The 21,297-nt window shown below is 39.9% G+C and overlaps 1 protein-coding gene across 2 annotated transcripts in view; it reads right to left on the bottom strand.

The window, feature by feature from the left end:
• The window catches only part of EXT2 (exostosin glycosyltransferase 2), a 72,084-nt gene extending 51,336 nt beyond the window's left edge, over positions 1-20,748 (bottom strand). The window contains exons 1-7 of one of the 2 annotated variants that reach the window (XM_059849277.1): positions 20,665-20,748; positions 18,233-18,792; positions 17,972-18,061; positions 13,090-13,206; positions 9,494-9,689; positions 6,022-6,161; positions 5,020-5,113 (exon numbers count right to left, since the gene is read on the bottom strand). In XM_059849277.1, coding sequence (XP_059705260.1) covers positions 5,020-5,113; positions 6,022-6,161; positions 9,494-9,689; positions 13,090-13,206; positions 17,972-18,061; positions 18,233-18,768 — 1,173 coding nt within the window. In that variant the 5' untranslated portion in view covers positions 18,769-18,792; positions 20,665-20,748. Of the gene's footprint in view, positions 1-5,019; positions 5,114-6,021; positions 6,162-9,493; positions 9,690-13,089; positions 13,207-17,971; positions 18,062-18,232; positions 18,793-20,664 lie in introns of those variants that run through there. The other variant, XM_059849278.1, reaches the window with a different exon arrangement.
• Between the last annotated feature and the right edge of the window lie 549 nt (positions 20,749-21,297).

Raw genomic sequence — 21,297 nt, 5'->3', positions numbered from 1 at the left:
TTCTTCATTCTGCCTATTATGTCAATAAAACCCCTTCACTCACACAGAATTATGAAGCAGGGATTCTCACAGACTACCTCTTAGTTCTGTGAGATCATGTCTTTTTTTTTTTAGACCATATTCCAAATAATAAAAGTACTGTAAGACATCAAATGAAATTGTATCCAACAATGTACAGTCACATCCATTCACTTTTTCATTACCTTCTTATTTTTTAGTTCTGTATTATATTCCTGCTTCATCATCACCAATCATTCATTTTCAAGATGAAGAGTGTTACAGTATTTCATCAGTCTTCTCTTGAAACTTTTGATCACATTTGTTCTATTACATCATTTTCAAGATGGTAGAACCTAACAACAGACTGGATTCATGGAGCAGACATACAAGAGATTTACATAGTGGCACGATATTTTCCATCTTGTTCTCTATCTCTTTTCTAAAAATTCTTTGCATTTTTTAAAATAACTGACTAGGGAATTTATACTTTCACATAACTATTTATTACAGCTCTTAAGAATTCTTTTCCAAATGATTGCAGCTAGTTGAGAGGCCAAAACTGCCTACGAGAAGGCTGTTTTAAATTGTATATATACCCCTTTGTATACTGAATTTATCACTCTATCCTTTGGCCATTTTGTACCTGAATTTCTGTGGCCTAAGGTGTGCCAGTTCCAAGTAAAACCTTTCCCAAAGCAGATAACTCATAATGGATAAATGCAAGAGGTTTTCTACAACTTAGCTCAAGCTGCAAAGTTTCTCTTAAAAGGCCATGTTATTCTGGGGTACTTAAGTCCTACACAGGTACCCAGCTTCAGGGAATTTCTTATCTCCAACCACTCAATTTCTCTGTAAGTTTGGCTGAAATTGGGCACTAACAGAAATCAGAAGAGAAATCAGCATGCACATTGTACATGATCATACACATTTCCCTAGAAAACCAGAATGAAAAGAATTCCCACACTTAAGAGCACAGCTCATCATCCTTGTGCCATCAGAGCACACAAAGTCATCCAGCCTTCCAGAACAGATATGAATTCACAAGTTTTATTTCTGGGAGATAGGGAGTGTTATAAAGTCAAAAAGGAACAGGCACACAAAGCCACTTTTTGAAAATAAACTCCTTACCTAAAATCTCGTCAGGGATACCTAAATAAACAGAAGAATGAGTCTTCTATTCCCACTACATAGTACTTCTGTATTCTGATTCTATGCCTTAATGAGTCTATCCATGCTAAAAGAGTTCTAAGCATGTTGGTATTAAGTGAAGAAAAATATTTACAAGATGCCTGTATGTTCGTATCAACAGATTCACCTCACAAAAAGAGGGTGAAAAAAGCACAGTGGCTGAGATATAAGCTGAGGAAAAGTTTCACACTAATTAAAAACATTTATATATCAACTACAGTGCTGAAACATGCTTCCAGAGACTAACATCTTCCAGAGCAAAACCTTAAAAAAACCAAAACCAAAACCCAAAAAAAACCAAAAAAAAACAAAAAACCCTGTGCAAGGGAAACTATACAAGGCATGAGACAAGGTGATACCAGCAAAGTTTTGTTTTGCTTTTTTTCCTTTATCTATTTCACTCTGCAGGAGCAAGACAAAATTTCAAATCTTACTCTCTATCATACAGGCCCATTACATCTACTTCTTCCCCTCCACTTCTAGAACTTTGCTATTACCCGGATGCTGGTTAGAGGTGCAGATAAAATGAAAGCATAGGATACAGCATCAAGTCTGTGCAGTTAAGCTGCTTATCAACTTGCCTCTGGGCACTTCTGCCAGTGTTTCAGACTCCACCTGGAACTATTTGTGAGAGGGGGATGGATCAAGGAAGCTTCAAAGAAAATGAGAATGACAACATTACTGTAGAAAACAGACAAGACAGCAATTCCAGAGAGACGTAAGTTTCATCCAGACTGCTATTAATTTTAGCAGCTCAATCAGCAGAGGCTGGTTTTGATGGTCAAAATGTTGCAGTTTATAAGAGCTATTAATATTTATTATTTATTAATTATTTATTATTTTATTTATTATGTATTATTGTATGTGAGGTTTTCAGGGACATAGGCTGTACCTGCAGTATTGAAAATATGAATCAATTTTTTACAACTGTGTAGACCAGGCTACAAGCACAGAAGCTATTCCCTTTTGTGAGGACAGACAAGAAATGGACTGGCAATTGTTGGGAGCAAACTGTTCTGCAAGTTTAACAATAAAAGCATAAGTTAATATAGCTGATCTCCAGAGACCTCAGTGCAATCGAGGACGATGTAGGACAGTAGAATTAATTTTGATTTCCCACACTCAAGCTCTGCTCAAACCAATGAATCTCTTTCCCAGGTTATACCATGTACTGTCTGCTAAAAAGCTGAGCAAAATAAAATTGTGTTGTAGGAAATCACAGCTGAGGTCATACCAGCCACAGATCCTAGCAGCTGATGTCTCCAAAACTGAAACTCCTGTATTTTATCCTCTTCATGACAGTGTTATGTGATGTCCATGACAGGTGTACAAACTGGAAGAACACACTTTCAAATATGAGCTCTTATATAACTTAAATGTAATGACTCCTCTCTACAAGACTTGCTCTCTTACCCAGCCAATATGTAGCTAGAAGTATCTCCAGAAACAAAGAAAAAAAAATATGCATAGAGAAAATTTTACTCATTAAAAGCAGACAACCTGAAAAAATTATATACAGGTATATGTAGGTGTGTGCTTATACGTTTTATAAGCACACACCTTGACAAAAATTATATGCAGGTATATATTCAACTTGAAAAATTACATACAGGTATATGTAAGTGCGTGCTTCTATGTTTATGTCTGTATTTTAAGCTTGCTGTATGATCTCCAGAGAATCTCCTGTGATAAAACACTGCTAAAAAGTACAAAGTAATCAACAAAGAAAACCGGCAAGCTAACATTTACAGTAATATTTGTTTTAATTTTGATGTTTTCCAATAAAACAAGGAATAAGAATAAATAAGGATAAGAATTATACCATAAGACAACCACTGAAACCAATTCAGTTGGACAGCAAGACTCCAATCCCACAAAGGCTATCAGACCCAAAAAGTCTGACAGATATGATAAATGTATGCTTCAGCAAGAAAAAACTCAGAGCAAGGATTTGTTCTATTTGCCTAGAAAAAGATTATCTCAACCATACATGTCAGGTTACTGGCAGTCCACAGTATCAGTCATTAAGTACTTTTCACCATACTAGATGGCTAGAACACGGAACACCTATCAGCAAGGGAATTTCAGAGACACACAGGGATTTTGCCTTGTAAATAAGGCTGACAGGACATGAAATGTATGGCTAACATGTTTAAGTATCCTCAGTACACAAAAAGAAATAAATTCACAAAGATGAAAGACAGACCTTGTGATTTCATCCTGGTACTTTTACTATCAAAACACAACAAAAGCAAAAAGATGTGAGAAGCTTTAGAAAAACAAATCACACCTTCAGTCAATAGAATCATATTTTCCAATAATGTTCAGAGATGCTTTGAACCCAGTGACAATGACTACTGCAAACCATGTATAATCCAACAAAATTCACTGTGAACAGAGATTATATCGGTGTTACGAGCACTAAAATATCATCTATTTCAAGTTAATTTTATAGAGTTACAGGTAATATAGATAATGTATATATAATTCAAATTAAGAGGGTTATTGTTGGTTTGTTTAGTTGTGAATGTTTAGGGGGTTTGCTCCTTTGTCTTTATTTTGTTGGCTTTTTTTTTTACAGATGAGTTGCCTGATTTCATACTTTAGTGCTTAAGGTGTCCATAATGTCATGTGCATTGTCCATAGGTGGAGAACACTATCCTGAAATGATTATGTTACATTATCAGTGAAATAGTCAACAAGAAAGTTATTGCACACTTTGACAGACTACAAATATCAGTTTTAAAGCTTTATTAGGCAAAACTCCCTAGTGTTGACATCTCTAAACCAAAAATAACATCTCTAGGAGTTGTAACACCAAGGTTACTTTCTCACCTCCTGGTTTTGGTGGCACATTGGTGCTGCCAGCAGGCCTCATCAAAATGGTTCATTTGTGAAGGCGCTAAAGAGAAAGGAGACCCCTGATGGCTGCTGTGGTATTTGCAGACTCAGAACAGAATGAAGTGAAGCTGGCAACAGAATTCAGGTGTGAAAGATATTTACATCTAAATTTGAGAGTCTGTTTTCTCCCCATATATCACTATTAATATACAGTGGGCAGCTTTCAGTACTGCCTAAGTAGAAATAACTAGAGTGTTGTCTTGCAGAAATTTGACTACAGAAACTCCATGCATCTTGAAAAGTCACTTGAAAACAGATAGTTAACTTTTTTCTTAAATACCTAGCTCTTATTTCCTCTTTGATATTCCTGATGAGGAACTGAGGCAATGATAACAGTACCATCTTGCCCTATAACAATATATGCTCAGGTACAATAAGATGTCAAGGATGAAATATCCTAGATACAAGTGTACATTAACATGTTAATATCCTCTTTGGTGGCCTGACAGTTCATGGTCTCAGCTCTTGCAGTCACCAAGTAAGAAAAAATCTCTCTCTCAGAGGAACTGTCAATGTAGATAAAATATTTTCAATATTTTGGACTTATTGCTCCTCTCACATTTTAAGTAACTAAAATCTTTCTACAAACCAAAGCTTCCTTTGAAATAAACACAGACTCTTGAACTTCTTTACTACAATTTAAATACCGTGTAGAAAAATGAAACAAATATACACTGTGATTTCATCAGAAATATGTTAATAGATGTCAGGAGGCAGTACACTCAGGGGGAGCTTCCATCCCACTGAAAAGTGATGGCAAATGCAGATGTTTAGCAGAAAGAAAGAACAGGGTCAAATAATAAAAATATTAACATCAGAGTACAGTGGATATTTCTGCATTCCAACAGCTTTCAGAGCAAGGCAGGTGTATGAACCTACACTCCAACTGTAAAGCAAGGACAATAATTTGACCATGGTACATTGCTTTACCTGTCTTTGCATCTCTTCAATCTGTCGCTGGGGGATGCTTTGCAGAATGCTGTACATTTCAGGCATCTTCTCTTCAGGGATTACAACAGAGGCCCTATAAGCAAAGAAAAGAAAACATATGGCAAGGTGAGAAGAAAGAAATTCTACACTGAAAGAAGTTTCCAAAAGAAGTTTTCATTTAAAGACTGCTTTTCCAACCCAGAATCTTGTCCTATTTTAACAAGACATTATTCAAAAGACATAAACAAAAAGAAGCAGTCTTCTTTCAGTGAAACAAAATACTCCACAGCAGTTCCTTCCCAACACCAGCCAGTCTGCCCATAGATAATGCCACCAGAGTCTGTAGACTGATCTGTCCAGACAATCAAATAACTATGGAAAGGACAGAGATTCAGAAATCCTGAATTCTCATCTCTGGATTGCCACTGACTGGCTGTCAGCAGAGATTTTTTGAATAATCAAACAGTAATAGCATATACAGGGCTACGCATAAAACAAAAAATTTTTGTACACATTATCCCCATCCCAAGATCATGTAACTGGGCAGAGTGCATAGAAAAATAATCTACACTCCTAACAGTGCACTCAGTCACAAAGTAAGGATATCTTTCCATCTCAGATAAACTTGGGAATCATGGTGCAATACCGAGACTTTGTATTTCTGTGATGCAATATTTAGTATGTATTTTCCTTAAAAGAGCCTGAATGGAAACCAGTCCTCATTGAACTCAAGCACAAGATTATACAGCCAATCTGTTTTAGAAGGAAAAAATTACGGGCTAGAGGATAATCAAATGCTCTGTCATAACAAATGCTCATTTATTTTCCTCTCCTGTTTTTGATACATAATAGATTAAGGGCAAAGGCAGTGTGCATCTTACTCTGTATTTCATTTCCTGTAACCCACAGTACACTCAACTTATCACACAGATTTGATTCAAATCACTGAGGCAATGAAGTATCTCAGGCAGTAGTTCAATGTACAACAGTGAGGGTACAGACCTCTTCCAATCCAGAACCTCAGAGAAAGGCAAAATGTAGGAGTCAGCAATGATGACTGGGACACAGCCAGCTTGAAGAACATCACTCAGCACAGCCTGTCCCAGGCGGGCTCCACGGAGAACAACACAGAATGTGGACTCCTGTCAACAAATGGTATCCAACACACAGATGAGAAAAAAAAGGAAATGTTATATTTGCACTGTGTGTGTGTGTGTGTATGTATGTATGTATATATATATATATATGCATTATGCTTTTCTGCCCTTCCCCTCATTAAAAAAAAAAAAAAAAAAAAAAGGAAAACTGAGTTGTTCTGTGCAATCAATATATTCTGAATTATCAGCTAATTCAAAATAATTTTACAATTTTATCTTCCAGACGCTAGGAAAAATATAATAAGTGGAGGAATGAGAAATGGAGTGGTAGGATGGTAGGACAATTCTGTGCTTTATTTTAATGGCCAAACTTTAGAATTCAGTTGAGAAAACTCAAGGAGAGAATTAAGTTTAAAACATTTCAAAGGTTTGGCACAACAAGATAAGCAACAACTAAGATAAACTTATTTGAGTATAAACTGTATGGAGCCAACTAATTTTCTTCTGTTATAAGGCAGTGCAGTTCTATGGATAGTAAGGAAGTATCAGATTTCGTATCTCAAGTCACTTGACATGTTTGGCAGCATTTTCACATGCAAATTAAGAAATCAGGGGCTAGATAAAGCCCTTATAGGCTCCACAGCTACAAAAACTCCAGTTACAGAACTCCAAGTATAAAGTAGTTAGCAGTGGCTCACAAGTAAAACAGCAATGGACCATGCAATCTTTCCTAAGTGCAACAGCATTCAATGTGTCCCTTAGTTAACTGAGCAGCAGAATTAAGGCCATACTTATTAGACCTCACAATACCTATGATTTTGTAGGATTAGCAGGTATAATGGATACCAGGATTAGACTTTGACATAATATGCATAAATCAACTAAGAAATACTGATACATATAGAATTCAACACTTAGAGAAAAATAGCAAACTGCACAAATATAAAGCATGAAGGAATTGGCTAAGATTTGCACTTTGCAGAAGAGGACATCTCCTACAAAAGAACAGGCAAAGAAAAGGTATTCGTGGGACAGCAATGTGGTACTGTTGATAAAAAACCACACCACCCACAGGTAATATTACAGTCTAAAAAGATGTACAAATGAAGAAATCTGAAGGATTCACTTACTCTTCACCATAACAGAAGACCTCAGAGAGAGCAGGGTTCAGTCTTGGGCAATGCACTTCCAGTGGTAAGTAAAGGATGATTACTTACCTTGAAAGTATAATCTACAATGAAAGATTGACTCTATCAATGCTACCTCTTCTGAAGGAATGAGGGCAGAAGGAAGGGAGCTTCAAAGATAAAAAAAGTTTTTGCAGAGAAGAGTATAATCCATTTACTCATGTCTACAACACACAAGACAAAATGCCCTGAGTTTAACCTCCAGCAGAGAAGACTTCTTGACTATGTTGCACCCACCCTGTATTAAGGGACTTTGGTTCTCACTGCCACTGAGGAATCTTGCTACAGATTCAAAATCTCAAAATAAATGCTAGAAGATTTCAGCTACACAACAGGGAAAATCCCAAGTCAGTATTTTCCCAAGTTTAAGAAAGAAAAACTATAAAGTTGATACAGGGATTCCCACAGATAAGAAAACATTTTTCCAGCTTGTGTTCCATGGCCTGAACAAAAAGAGCCAGAATGCTCAGCAGGGCAGCAAAATATCAAGATGGAACTAGGAAATACAAGGGGTTTTGCTGGCTCTTTACTTGTCTCCTGATGCAATCATAAGACCTCTGTTCATACCCATAGAGCACTAAGAGCCTTGAAAATCTCATCCAAGAGAAAACTGCAAACAGGAAGCATTAACAACCCAGAAGTCCAAGAGTCTGTCTAGTAAGACATCTGTAAAGGCAGTACTGAAAAGGATGAACTGTGAGCCAAGTCCCCCTTCCCCCACTGTTGGACAGGAAGAGAAAGAAAAGAAGGGTGTGGGGAATGGAAGGAGCTGAGAAAATGAACACACATTTTAACCACTGACTCACTAGATCACACAGCAGCAGGTGGAAGAGACTAGTAAGGTCTGGGAGCGACAAAAAAGGAAAAAAAAAAATAGCCCAGATGTGGACACACATGCTCATCTGCCCAGATAACCAGTTTTCCTGTCTAGACAAAGGTTACTATAAATACATCTCCTCACATCACCACTGTTATCAGCCAGACATTCCAAAGGGAAATGCAGGGGAAAGTATTTTAACAATCTCGGCATGTGCCAGCTCTCTTCTGAGTTATAAAATCATATATAGCAAGATATAGATAGAGATTCCCTGACTTGCCATCCTTTAGCAATTCAGTCTGTATTTATAGAAATAAAGCAAACAAGTGGTTTTTTTACTCAAAGTTTAGGACTCACGGTGACCCTTTCCTCCCTCTCCTCCTCTTCCACATGGAATTTTAAATGTATTTCCTACAAAACATAACAGGAGGGGTGGAAACTTTGGCTTTCCTCAGCTTGTTTGTTATTTTACCATCATTTGCTGAAGTTCAAAGACAGATTATATGCTGGTGGCCACAGACAGAACACAGTGGCCTATGGCATAACTCACTTCACCACACTGCATGCCAAAGCACCTCTGTTAGTGAACTGCCAAGAGACACAGGGGTCTGAGAACACTATCTACTTCACTGACACATCAAAAGGCCTCTGGAAGTTGGGCCAAGGCCATGAAACACATTTCACCTACATGTTTTCATAGCTGCATGCTGACAAGCCGTCTAGCTCAGTCTGTCATATCTACACAGACAGTTTTGTACAATTTAACTTCCAAACTGCATACAAAAAATGTAATCTGACTAACTCTACTTAAAAGTAACATTCTTGATGTTTGAAGTTCATTTTAACCTTCTTTCCAATTGACAAAGCCATCTTCAGCTCCAAGGCCTGGATTGTCATAGCTGAGAAATTAATTCCAAATTCATGCCTGCTGAAAGCCCTTTTACCAGCTATTTTGGAAGGTGTAGATTCCAATGTTCCTCTCCAGTTTTGAAGTGAACAACTTTATCTGCCTCCTAAAGTTTTTCCTCCCGTTCCTCCATTTTAGTATCCCACTGCTGCTGGATTTGGCAGTATCTTTTGTGTAATTTTTTGAAGTTTACATGACACTGTCTTGTGTTACTAAACCACCAGGACCAGTCTCATATAAGCATAGGCTGCATGTAAGTTTGAGCACATCATTTTTGGCCCTCTTAAAAATAAGGATAAAGTTAGGATATAATACTCAAGCAAACATAACAAATTATGCAGTTTAAAAACATATTCAGCACATTAATTAAATACAAGGAAGTACCCTACCACGGCTAAAGAGGAACAGAATCACAGCTAAGACAGACACCACTGGGAAGAGGAGTCTGCAGGAGAGACAGCCTTACCTGAAGCACCTGAGGATAATCAAAGACTTGATTCTTGTAGCAGCGTTTGCGAACCGCAGGGACCCCATCTGACAGGTTTGTACACTTGTCCAGGACCAGCACTGAGTCCCCATTCTCAGCCTGAAGAGCCTCCAACTCCAAGCGGTATTCTGGGTGCAGAGCCATCTGAGATGACAGAATGAAATACCTGCGAGGGCTGAAAAAACACAGCCAGGTCACCTGACAGCACTGCAAGTTGACTTCCAAGATGCTTAAGAACACATTTCCTTCCATTCTGGAAAAGCAGAGCAAGATTAACTAAATGTGGACATGCTGCCAAGACCGTATTTTCACACAACACTGGAAAGGGCAATGATGAAATATAATTAAGTCTTGGGATAGTAAGTGGCTCAACATTATTTACAATTCTGAATAAATTTGTACTTGGTAAGAGTGCTTATTACATTAGAATAGGCACTTGCATTATAACTTCTATTATAAACGTAGAGAAACATTATTTAACTGAAGTTTAAATCAGCCTGCTACTGATGCCAGGGTCGTTTGTACTTTTGTTCGGTGTTTGTGTACTAAAACAAAGTAGATAGGGCACTGAGTGCTTCTAGTTTCTCTTCCCATATATGTTCTCATGAATTTTAATTGAGAAAAGATGTTGAACTGACAACTCAGTATTTAGCTTATTTAGTCTTGATATGGTGATGGCAGCAATAGCACAAGCTCATCTTTTTAACTGTGATTCAGTTCTGTCCCTTGGGGCAATATAGAGGCAACATTTCCAAGGAAAAGTTGAAGGTCCATATGGTGTATGTTATCCCATACACTCTCAACTCCTACCATGCTCCAAAACCAGGAATATTTAAAATGTGCTGAATATTTTAAATACTGACCTGTTTAAAAACACTAATTAACACTGGAGGTAAACCATAGAGGAATACAAGCTCAGATTAGGTGCTTGCAGCTTAAAAAAGTTATACTAATACTGGAAAATAGAATGTCATATAATTGTTAAACTCATCTACTTGGGTTTCCTTTTAAAACAGGTCAGCTAAAGTCAGACTGCTCCAACCACTCCCCAGTGAAAGGAACACACACAGTGAGTGAGTGCCCTCATGCTGCCAAAAGAACACAGGAAGCACGAGGCCTGTACTCAGGATTCCAGTTCTACTCCACGTGATGCTATCTTTAATTTACAGCTCTGAAAACACACAAACTTTATAAAGTCAGACCTCTCCTGCTGCTCTTCTCACCTTTCTACTCATTTTCATGCTGGTCACTTTAGTTGCTCCAATTAACGGATGCATAGTATTTTTTTTAAACATTCTTTCTCACAAGTCTCCAGCTGCTACCAACTTGCTACCAGCAGAAGTGTGTTTTAAGAATCCAATTAAAAAAGGCAAGTAAATCAAGCCCCCTCAGTTCAGCTCTGTAAGAGGCCTTAAAAACAGGGAAATAACGATACAGATGAGTGATAATAAATGCATATAACCAGCCAAAAAAAAAGTAGGTTTGTTTGTGTACACGTTTAAAAGCAAATTTTCCTTGAAACTGTCATCACTCTTTGACACTCAAAATCTAGCTTATCAGGCATTGCTTCAAAAGAAAGAACACACCATCTCCCAAGAAATAACACACTAACGGAGTGTGATGAAAAGGTTGATCCCAAGCAAGCCTGGATTCTGGGCGGTGCGTCCCCATCCTATCCCTCCTGCAAAAAGCAGTCGAGGCTGAAAACCCGTCTCACCAGTAATGCTGACTGGCCACTGGATGGCACTCTGGACACCACGCTGCCCAACACAATTTCAAAAAAAAAAAAAAGAAGAAGACAGTTTTGAGAAACGGACTTTCCAACACCTTTGCTGAACACAAGACCTACTTCTCTTATTCGACCCAAAATCAGACAGAGAGTTTATCTGAATACATAGACATGAACAATGTGACTGCTTCTCTCTTTACAAATGGCTCTATACATACTGGAGCCCATCATCACATTCCTGCTCCCCAGACAGAAACACAAAGCATGCTTTCACTCAGTGTCACAGTGTAGTAACACTTGAGACCTACGAACAATCAGCTGGCATGCAACCAGATGCACTCACTGGCCTGATGCAAGGGCATCACAAGCAGGGACATAAAGGGTGTGAGCAAAGTAAATCACTGCTGCACAAGTTTGTCCTAATTGACTGCATTACTGTACTTGGAGCAGCCAAGAGCAACAGCAAGAGCACTGCCCTTACCAGAAAAGACAACTGAACCCAAAGACTGATAACTTTTGTGTCCAACAGAGGCTGCACCATTTCAGTTTTCAATTCTGAAAATTCAAATTCTCTTCAGAACACTGTAAGAAGAAAAGGACCTAAAGCTTCTACATTTGTAAACTTGATGTTCACAATGAGCAGACAGATCATTGATCCCCACTGCCTCTGTCTGCCCATCTTTTAAACCATAACAGAACTAAGAAAGTTTCACTTGTTACAGTGAAACTTTTCCTGCTGTGTAATTAGAAGATTTATGAAATATAAAAAGAACAGCCTTCTATAACCAGTTGAAACATGTCTTCCAAACTTCCACCTCCCCTTGTTCTGAAGACATGAACAGATTAGAGAAGCCACCACTGCCAGGGTAGTTCATTTCAATGGCTAATTACATACTCTCAGAAAAATCAGTGCTTTATATCCCAGCTGTCTTGCTTTACTTCCAACTACAAGGTTCAGGTAGGGGAGGTTTAGGTTGTTTGTGTTTATGTCTTACTCCATTACTTTAAAAAAAGAAACAAATAAAATCAGTATTGTAAGCTCCAGATGTATGTATTCTCATAATCACATACAAGTTTTCATCCTTCTTTTTTATGAGCCAAATGACAGGTCAGGTGTAAATGGTGGGTGTTACATCAGGCTGGCAACCAGTCACAGTGAGGTTCCTCAGGGCTCCAGCTTAGGGCCTGAGCTCTTTCACATCTTCATAAACAACCTGGACACAGGACCGGAAGGGATACCAAGTAAGTTTGCCAACAACAAAAAACTGGGAGGAGCTGTTGGCTCTCTTGAAGGCAGAGAAGCCCTGCAGAGAGATCTTGACAAAGGGCTGGGAAATCACCAACAGTATCAAGTTTGACAAAGTCAAGTTCCAGGCTGTACCTGGGACAGGCCAAACCTGGATGTATGGACAGACTGGGAAACGAGAGGCTGGAAAGCAGCCCTGTGGAAAGAGACCTGGGGGTTCTGGGGATCAATGGCAAGCTGAATATGAGTCAGCAGTGCCCTGGCACCCAGAAAGGCCAGCCATGTCCTGGGGTGCATCAGGCAGCTGGTCAAAGGAGGGGACTGTCCCACTCTGAGTCCTCTGCACAGTTTTGGGCACCACAGTATAAGAAAACTATAAAGCTATTAGAGGGAGCAGTTGGCAATTGAACCGAGATCATCGCCACTGGAACCATCAGCATTGAAAGCATCATCTATTTTAATAGCAAGAGCTGTTAAAAACAACTCTTACAAAATTGCCCAAGCTCATCATAAAGTTATTACCTATATTTATATTTCATAATCATCAATACAAAATATGATATTGAATATACTTTGCCCAGTTCACGTGAATGACTTTACCCTGGTCCTCTTTCTGGCAGATCTACTTCTCCTGACAATGGGCTGTAAACAGGAATACTGACATCATAGCCTTGCCGGTAAGTCCAAGTGGAGAAGCCTCCACCAGCCAACAGAGCTCTGGAAAATACAAGAAAGTAAGTTTAAACTGAGAATGTATGACATTCAAACTCCAGTGATTCACTGTTTGTCATTACCAGAACAAGAAGGGACGTGCTCTGAGACAAGCTCTTCCCTCAGCATTTGTCAGCGGCATGTTTTCATGCTGGTTTTAGGTTGACTTTAGTTTTTGTCATCTTGGTTTGCTGCTAAATTGGATCAGGTCACCAACAGAGTGCTTACAATTGTGTATGATCACTGAGGAATGGACCATTTTTGCATTAAGATAGGAAAATCTAATATATTGCTGTCATTGTTGCAATTTGCAATCTTACATAACCTAAGACAATTTTAATCTGAAGAAACATTCTGAATTATTTATACTAGTTAAGATATTCCTTGATGCCTGTACTAAAATTGGGTGTAGCACAACTTTCAAAGTGTTCAAGACAAGCTGTATTTCAGATATAAATCACAGTACAGTAACAGTACTTAAGCATCTTACAGTGACTTTGGACTTCTCAGGATGGAAAAGAAAATGAAATTATTTGCAACTTGCAATTATTTGTATTTTCAAAGCTTTCATACTAGTGAAATCTATTTCATTTTTATATTACACAAAAATTCTATAAACAGAAAACATGAAAACAAGAAATCTGTATGTTATGACACTAAGTTCCAACAGTAGAGGTTGCTTGCGACACTACATGCTAGAGAGCATGGGAATAATCAAGGACTGATAAATTAAAATGCAATTCAACCCTCCAACAAGATGACCTGCATCATGCCTTTTCCTAGATGGGACAACCTTTTGCCATACAGAAGTGCTTTAAGCAACAGAAGAGAACAATATGTATAGTAGAAAGCAGTATATCATAGAGAATTCCAGAAAAAAAAAAGGTTTGCTACTATCTCCTATCACAAACCAAGCCTCTTTGAAATATGCAAGCAGAGGATGACAGATTTCCGTTGGATGTTTCATGTCCAGTGACCAGGTGGCATCAGGAACACATCATCCTTGTTCCAAAAGAAGCCCAGATTCAGCTTCTTTTGTGAGACTTCTCAAGGAGCTGATCAAACTTTCAGTCCTTTGTCACTCAACACAAGGGTGTGCTATACTTTTAGCTGCTTCTGGGATGCTGGTTCTGCTTAAGGTACCGTATTTCTCAATTCCAGTTTGTCTCCTTCTCTGTGGAAGGGAGCAGGACACAAGTACATTACTAGACAAGGCACTAAAGAAATGATCTTGAGGAGCTGTACCCATTGTTGCAGCTATGATTACAGTAAGAAGCCTTATTGTCACAGTTCAGGTCAGAGCAGGCACAGGTCTCAGTAATGAGGACACACACAGGAACAAAAAGTCAACATGAGACTGGAAGAGGCACCAACTATCCCTTAGCTAATAGTCTTGTTTTCAGATATCACTGAATGAAATCCTTGGTAAGGTGTTTGGAGAAGCAGTTTTCCACAAATGTCAGACAACAGATTACCATTATACCGAATTATCACCCAAGATTTTTCCCATCAGAACAAGACACTCAGAATGAACACCAGTATGTTGTGCCTGTTCTGATCCCCATCAGATGCCCCACAGGATACTTCACTTCCTGCTCTGAGCTGCAGCACAATTGTTCAGTGTTCAAACACCATGATCACATTTTGCCATAAATATGACTCTTCATTCAGAACACAAACTATGATAGGAACAAAAATCAACTTGAGAACCAGATGATAAATTAAGTACATGCTGAGTTTAGATTCCAAATAATTTCTAATTCCTTTCTAATGTCCCCCATCACCCTGCTTTTGGTGACATGTACAACACTGCTATGACTAGGTCTCACAGTTGAAGCTGCATGTTCTATGTCTTATCCATATTAATTCAGTTATAACAAGATAGAAAAAAAATTGGCTTGAGTGTTACTGTTCTTGCACTTTATATCTCCCTTCTCTTTTTTACACCCCCTCCCCCCAGACTGGGAAACCAGAACCAGATTGTTTTAATAGGATCCAGTGAAAACACGACAGCACCTCATCAGCCTTGAGAAAGCAGGTGTGTGTCATGCAGACTTTTACCTAAATAAATCCACAGGGAACCAACACCAGTTAAGTAACTCCACTTGGATTTTCGTTGTACAGTGCATTAAGAGAGTAGGGATATTAACTCCTAATGTACTCAAGACAAATAATCTTTAAATTGCACTGATCAGCAAGGAATGCCTGTCCCTGAGCAACTTTTCACCACTTTTCAAATATTGATCCTTCTTTCTCTCCATGAAGTGCTCCAGCTGGCCTGTACTCTAAATGTTTCTGTCCAACTGCCATCTGCAGTAGCTTTCTGCCAAACTTCACAAGCCACTGAACCCAATTCACGGACTGAAACAGAAATAAATAAAAAGCATCTTAGTTCACAAATTCAATTCTACAGCACCAGAATTTCTTTGCAAAAGAAATCCTTTCAACCTCGTCATTGGACTGAATCCAACAACACTAATTAACAAACAATACAGAGTTTATCTTTTAAGTTTTATGGCAGGAGATTACATGTTATGGCAGCTAATACTAGCAACATAAACTCCATGCCCACAAGGCAAACTTTCACCTTTGAAATTATGGAATAAAGCACTTTTACACTGTATTTGGAAATTGCATTTAAAGATTTAATAAACAAACAATCCCTTAGTGAAGTACCTTAGCCAAGAACTTTTCCAGATGTAAAATTATTATATAACTGAACTGGCCCCTGTGTATAGGGTCTTACTTTATCTGGATCAATATTCTGCAGCAAATTAATGGAACACAAGTCTATTAAACTTCATGATCCACTACAGTTCAACTGTGTATGATGTCTCAGACATGTTGATTAGAAGGCAGGCCAGGCTCCTGTGCAAACTTCACAAATATCATCTGTGGATTTCACAAGTGATCCACAAACTCCCACCAATGCAGTCTTTCTGGAGTTGTCATGGTACAGCTCAGAAAAGTAATTCAAAACCAACTGAACTCTGCCAGCATGCCTTTATTTTGGCCAGCAGTTTCTCATCCTGTGATGCTGCAAAAAACTGTTTTTCACACTTAGTTAACTACCCATTCCTAACACCTTTAGATATTCTCAAATTAAGAAAACACACCCACGTTGCTTGTTCCCTTAAACATGAACTAAGAACTCCAAAGGTCTCCAAAATCATACTGAAAGTTCACACTGCATCACTCAGGCCTCTCCAGGACTAGGTCCACACTCCCAATTTCTTCCACAAGCCCCTTGTCTTTGCACCTGTGACCTATAGAATAGGTTGTGTATATCAAATGTCCAACTGCTGACTGCCTACAAAAAGGAATATCCTTTTTTTTTTTCCACCCCAAGCACTGTTATTGCCTCTCTTATGTATTACAGCTCATGGTCATACAGCTGTGGACTGAGTCAGATTGGCAAACTACAACAGCTGAATGCCAAAAAAGACTTCAGTTTTTTACTTAAATTACTCAGTTTTCCATGTTAGCATGACAAATACTTAGGAGAAACACCTACCAAAATAATAGGATTCCTGCCTGCTAAGCCAAGGCATGCAAGGCCAAATGTAAACAGAGATTTGAGATCAAAAAATAAGAATAAAAACTTCTGTAGCATATCTACTACTTTCAGTTAATTTATTACTTCTTTGATCAACACATGTATCCATAGCATGCAGTCCACGCCACTGTCAAATGAAAATTCTCCATAAGTATAAATCTAAGATAACAAATGCAAGTATCTACTAACACATTAACAGGCTTGTTTACATGAGACTGATGCTTGACTGCCCTCTCCAGGCTAACCCATACATACAACATGTTTCATACAGAGAAGGAAAAAACTAAAGCCTTATTTCACAGTGATGTAATTACAATGAGCAAATTTACTCTTTAAACATGTGCAGAAAAAAGAAATCTGTTCTGGTACTGGAGAATATTTTAAATTGTCTTTGCTGAAAAGAAATCAAGATACACTTTAGCAAAGATCCCATATCTCAGGCAGGATTTTATTAATATTTGGCAGAAGAAAGTTAACTTTGACCTTCAGAAAAAGCACTGGTTACAATGGACCTAACTCAGCAGAACTAAGCACACACAGGCTGACATATTAGAAACATCTTCAACAACAGTATCGCCTTCCTCTTATTCCAATTTTGTTTGCCTTACAACCTCCTTTTCTCTTCCAAAACTAAGCTATTCTGCAAGTGAAAATTGAGCTCAGAATGTATGCCTTTTAAGTTCCTGGCTAATATTTTTAAAGCACACTTGCCAGAGAATAACTAAGAGCATTTGTCCAATTACTAATATAGTCTAATTATTAAGGTAACAAAAAATATTGAAATTCAGCATAGTTTTGTCAAGTAGAGCAGCTGCTTTAAAATGTCCTTGAAGCACCTGACTTCTATGAGAAAGCAGCTGCTACAATCATCTTTGAATTTCTAATTTGCGTCAAATGGGACATTCTGTAAAGCATTCATAACCAGTTACACACCAGATCAAGATTCTCCAACCTTATAGCAAGTCCAAGAGCTAAAAGCACACTATCAGCCACATCCCTTATAAATTTAAGGATGGGGCTAAACTATCAAATTTCAATAGTAAATACCTCTTCTATACAAGGCTTTACTTTCTTTTTTTGAGAAGCAAGCAAGTCACAGCCTATCTTTGCAAAGTTTAAGGAGCACATCCTTCACTACCAATTGCCCTTCTGAGCTTGTTGCTTCTTCAGTGGCGCTTAAACCCAGATCTGTCCATCACACAGCACAACACATACCTATCTCTAGGAACATCTAGGGCGGTGTTATAATCTGGTGGCCCTCCAGGCAGCATATTGAAGAGCAAATGATTTGTGCCTCGATCCCACCTATAGCAAAAGAAGAAACAAACTGCAGTTAGGAAGGTGTTCTCTACATAGAGACAAGTTCTGTCAAAGCCTAGTGCAGGCATTACCTCACTGTGTTCTCCCCTCCTGCATTAGACTCACTTTTTTCACTTTGTGTTCTTGACATTCACACACTGAAGTTTCAGTACATACCTGGATAACTGTGCCAAAGCCTGAGCTGTCTCTTTGATACGGAGGGCGTTCTGATTGAGGACATCTATGGATGGCACAAAAAGGCAGGCCCGGTTGACATCGTCTGTGTAGAATTCACTGTCAGAGATGGCCGTCAGCAGCTCATTGTATTCCCTGGAAATGGTGTTGCTCACCAACGTCCCATATTCATCCACATACTTTTTCAGTGAATAGATGTACACTTTGATTTTGTTCTTGGGATTGAAGCCACATCTATAGACATCGAAGCAGGTGTGCATCCTGCAGCTGAGGTCTCCCCGCTCAGGAATGGGGCTATCAGCAGGAAGCTTGACCACAGGCACATCATGGACACTGCGCTTTTCAACGGTCCAGTCACTGGATGACTCAATGGAGTGAGGCCAGAACTGGAACATTCCTGTTGCAATTAGGCCAAGCAGAACTATGGAAAAGAGAGTGATGTAATAGATGCGATGCTTGGTTTTCATCCTTGGGATGAGGGCTGGACCCCGGGTGTTATATTTGGCTGAGGCACACATAATGGCATCAATTATCTCTTGTCACTACAAAACAGAGAGAGAGGTTTTAGGAGGAACTCTACAAGAGGTACACAGTTATCACAATGCAGAGAAACATGCAATTACTCCTTTCAGGAAAGGGTCTTTGCCTCAGCAGATTGGAGTAGGCTTTCTTCAGATGCTCACGAGTCCCACCAGAACGCAGGATGCCAGCCGGGCCTGCCGCTTGGCAGGCACCAACTGAGGCTGATCTCCTGGGCCTGGCTGTAATGAAATTATGTGGGCCAATTAACAACCACAAGCCAGAAAAAGGCACAGCTTAGGAGGAGAGATAGGGAGAGGAAATCTCAGACACTTCTGAGAAAAAGTGGTGAGGCCTCATAGGTTCCACTACACCTACAACAAAGCATATTCAAAGGGAATGCTAATAAAAAACCAAAATGCTTATCTACAGGAGAAGAGAAACAACATGGATACCTACAAAGGGCTTATAACACACAACTTAGGACCACGATACTGTTTCTAAGGTAAAGGTGCTTCTAAATTGAATTTCATAGGAGCCCCACCATATCTGTTTAGAATGACGGTAAACTACTTCTGGCAAGAAAAAGGAATTAATTTGTCATCTTTGTAAATGTGCCTTGTGGGGCATAAAAGTGCTCTATGAGCTGCCATTGCAGCCACATTGAGAAAAGCATATAAATGGCTCACTACAGCCTGAACGACAGGTGAAACGAAAAACATGATGTAATATAAAGTATCACAAACTACTGTCATCTTTGATATTTCTGACAAGCTCCTACACAAAGAACTGTGGTTCCTGCAAGACAATTTACATAAACTACAGACTGAAAAATCGGCAAGCAACAACTTGCTTAGGTTTTCAGCTAAAACTTTCAATAGTAAGTAAATTCAACCTGAATTCTCCATAATGAGAACTCTGTAATACAGAGTAGTAAGCATGTTTTCCAGAAAAAGAATGTGAACAGTATAATTATGTGTTTTTCTTTTGGAAAAAATGGGATGTTTTCTTGCTCTGTGAGCTATAAAGAAAGTCTGACATGTCAACTATCCAGAAGATAACAAATATGAATAAAGAAGTATAAATTAACAAAAGAAGCATTAATTTCATTATTAATCAAATGGTGCAACAAATTGAATTATGTTTATTTTGTGTTCTTAACAAAAGACTTAGGATGGGGTGGCCAATGCATGACTTGACTGTACTTATACACAGTAGCACTAAAATAATCTCAGATGCTAATAAACATTCCACTTTTAACGGCTCTTTCTCATCACTTTGTGTCCACAATCTGATTCTGGAGAAAGCCTCTAAAACCTCCTGTACAAGGCAATACATGTGTCATGCTGTTATCAGGACAGAAGCCAAAATGCTACATTACAATCAGCTTTACAACTAAAAAGTTCCCATATATTTCCGACTGTTAACCACGTCCTTTATTCCTCCTTCCTGACATAGCACCAGAACCGGCTATGTGACGACACACTGCAGCGAGCACTTCAGTCACTCGGCAAACCTGTCCAGCCCGGAGCCCGGCTGGAAGAACCCTCAATGGAAGGTACCTCTCCATCCACGAAACGTTCCCTCTTACACAGCACACAATCCACCTCGGCAACTCAAGCACGGCACAAAGTGTACGCGCACTTGGAGTGCTGGAAGTAACGGGAGCAAGAAGCAGCACACAGAGAGGTGGCAACAGCGAGATGGGGCGCAAGGGCCGAGGGACGGGACGGGACGGGACGGGACGCCTTACGAGCGACGCGGCGGGCGGGCCCAAGCCAGCTCGGAACCCAGCCGGCAGGAGCCGGGCCGCCACCCTGCTGAGGCTCCCGCAGCCCCTGCTCTCCGTCCCACCCGCCGGAACCGGGCGGGCCGTCCCCGCCGCCCGCACTCACCTCCGCCCGCAGTCGCCGGGGCCGCCCGGCCGCTCCGCGCGGGGCCCGCCCGCACCGCCGCCCCCGGCCCGGAGCGGCCCCGCCGGTGCGCACGCGCGGCCGCCGGCCCGCCGGCCCAGCGCCCCCCCGCGGCGGGAGGGCGGGCGTGCAGCGGGGCCCGGCTCGCGCGGGGCTCCCCTCAGGGATGGGACGGGAGCTTCTCCCGGCGGAGCGGGCACGTGGAGCGCGTCAGTGTTCACCTGCGTGTGCGAAGCTTGTCCGCCAGCAGCCTGCTTCCCAACACATCTGCATTCTTGGCTCGCTTGCCTCCAATCCTGCGTGCCTTTCCAAAACTGTACTGGGCTTTCTCATTGACTGAGGACCTTTGGGTCATGTGTCACTTTCTGCTGGATCACACTACTTCAGTAAGGAAATATCCCAAATCTACGCCTTCCCCAAAACCTTCATAAAAGTAACTGGAAGTATCTTCTTCTAACAGAAGATAGAGAAGGACAAATTTGTTGCACAAAACTCCAGCTGTGTGGGAATCGGGAACACTGGTTTCAATTCCCAAAAATGACAGCTGACTTGGTCTGTAGGCCAAATAAAACCCAAAACAAAACAAAAAAGCCAACCAACCAACCAAAAAAAAAA

The sequence above is a fragment of the Haemorhous mexicanus genome, chromosome 6 (assembly GCF_027477595.1).
Source record: "Haemorhous mexicanus isolate bHaeMex1 chromosome 6, bHaeMex1.pri, whole genome shotgun sequence".
NCBI classification, from domain to species: Eukaryota; Metazoa; Chordata; class Aves; order Passeriformes; family Fringillidae; genus Haemorhous; species Haemorhous mexicanus.
Note: the sequence above shows the minus strand (reverse complement) of the source record. Positions and strands in the feature narration are given on the sequence as shown.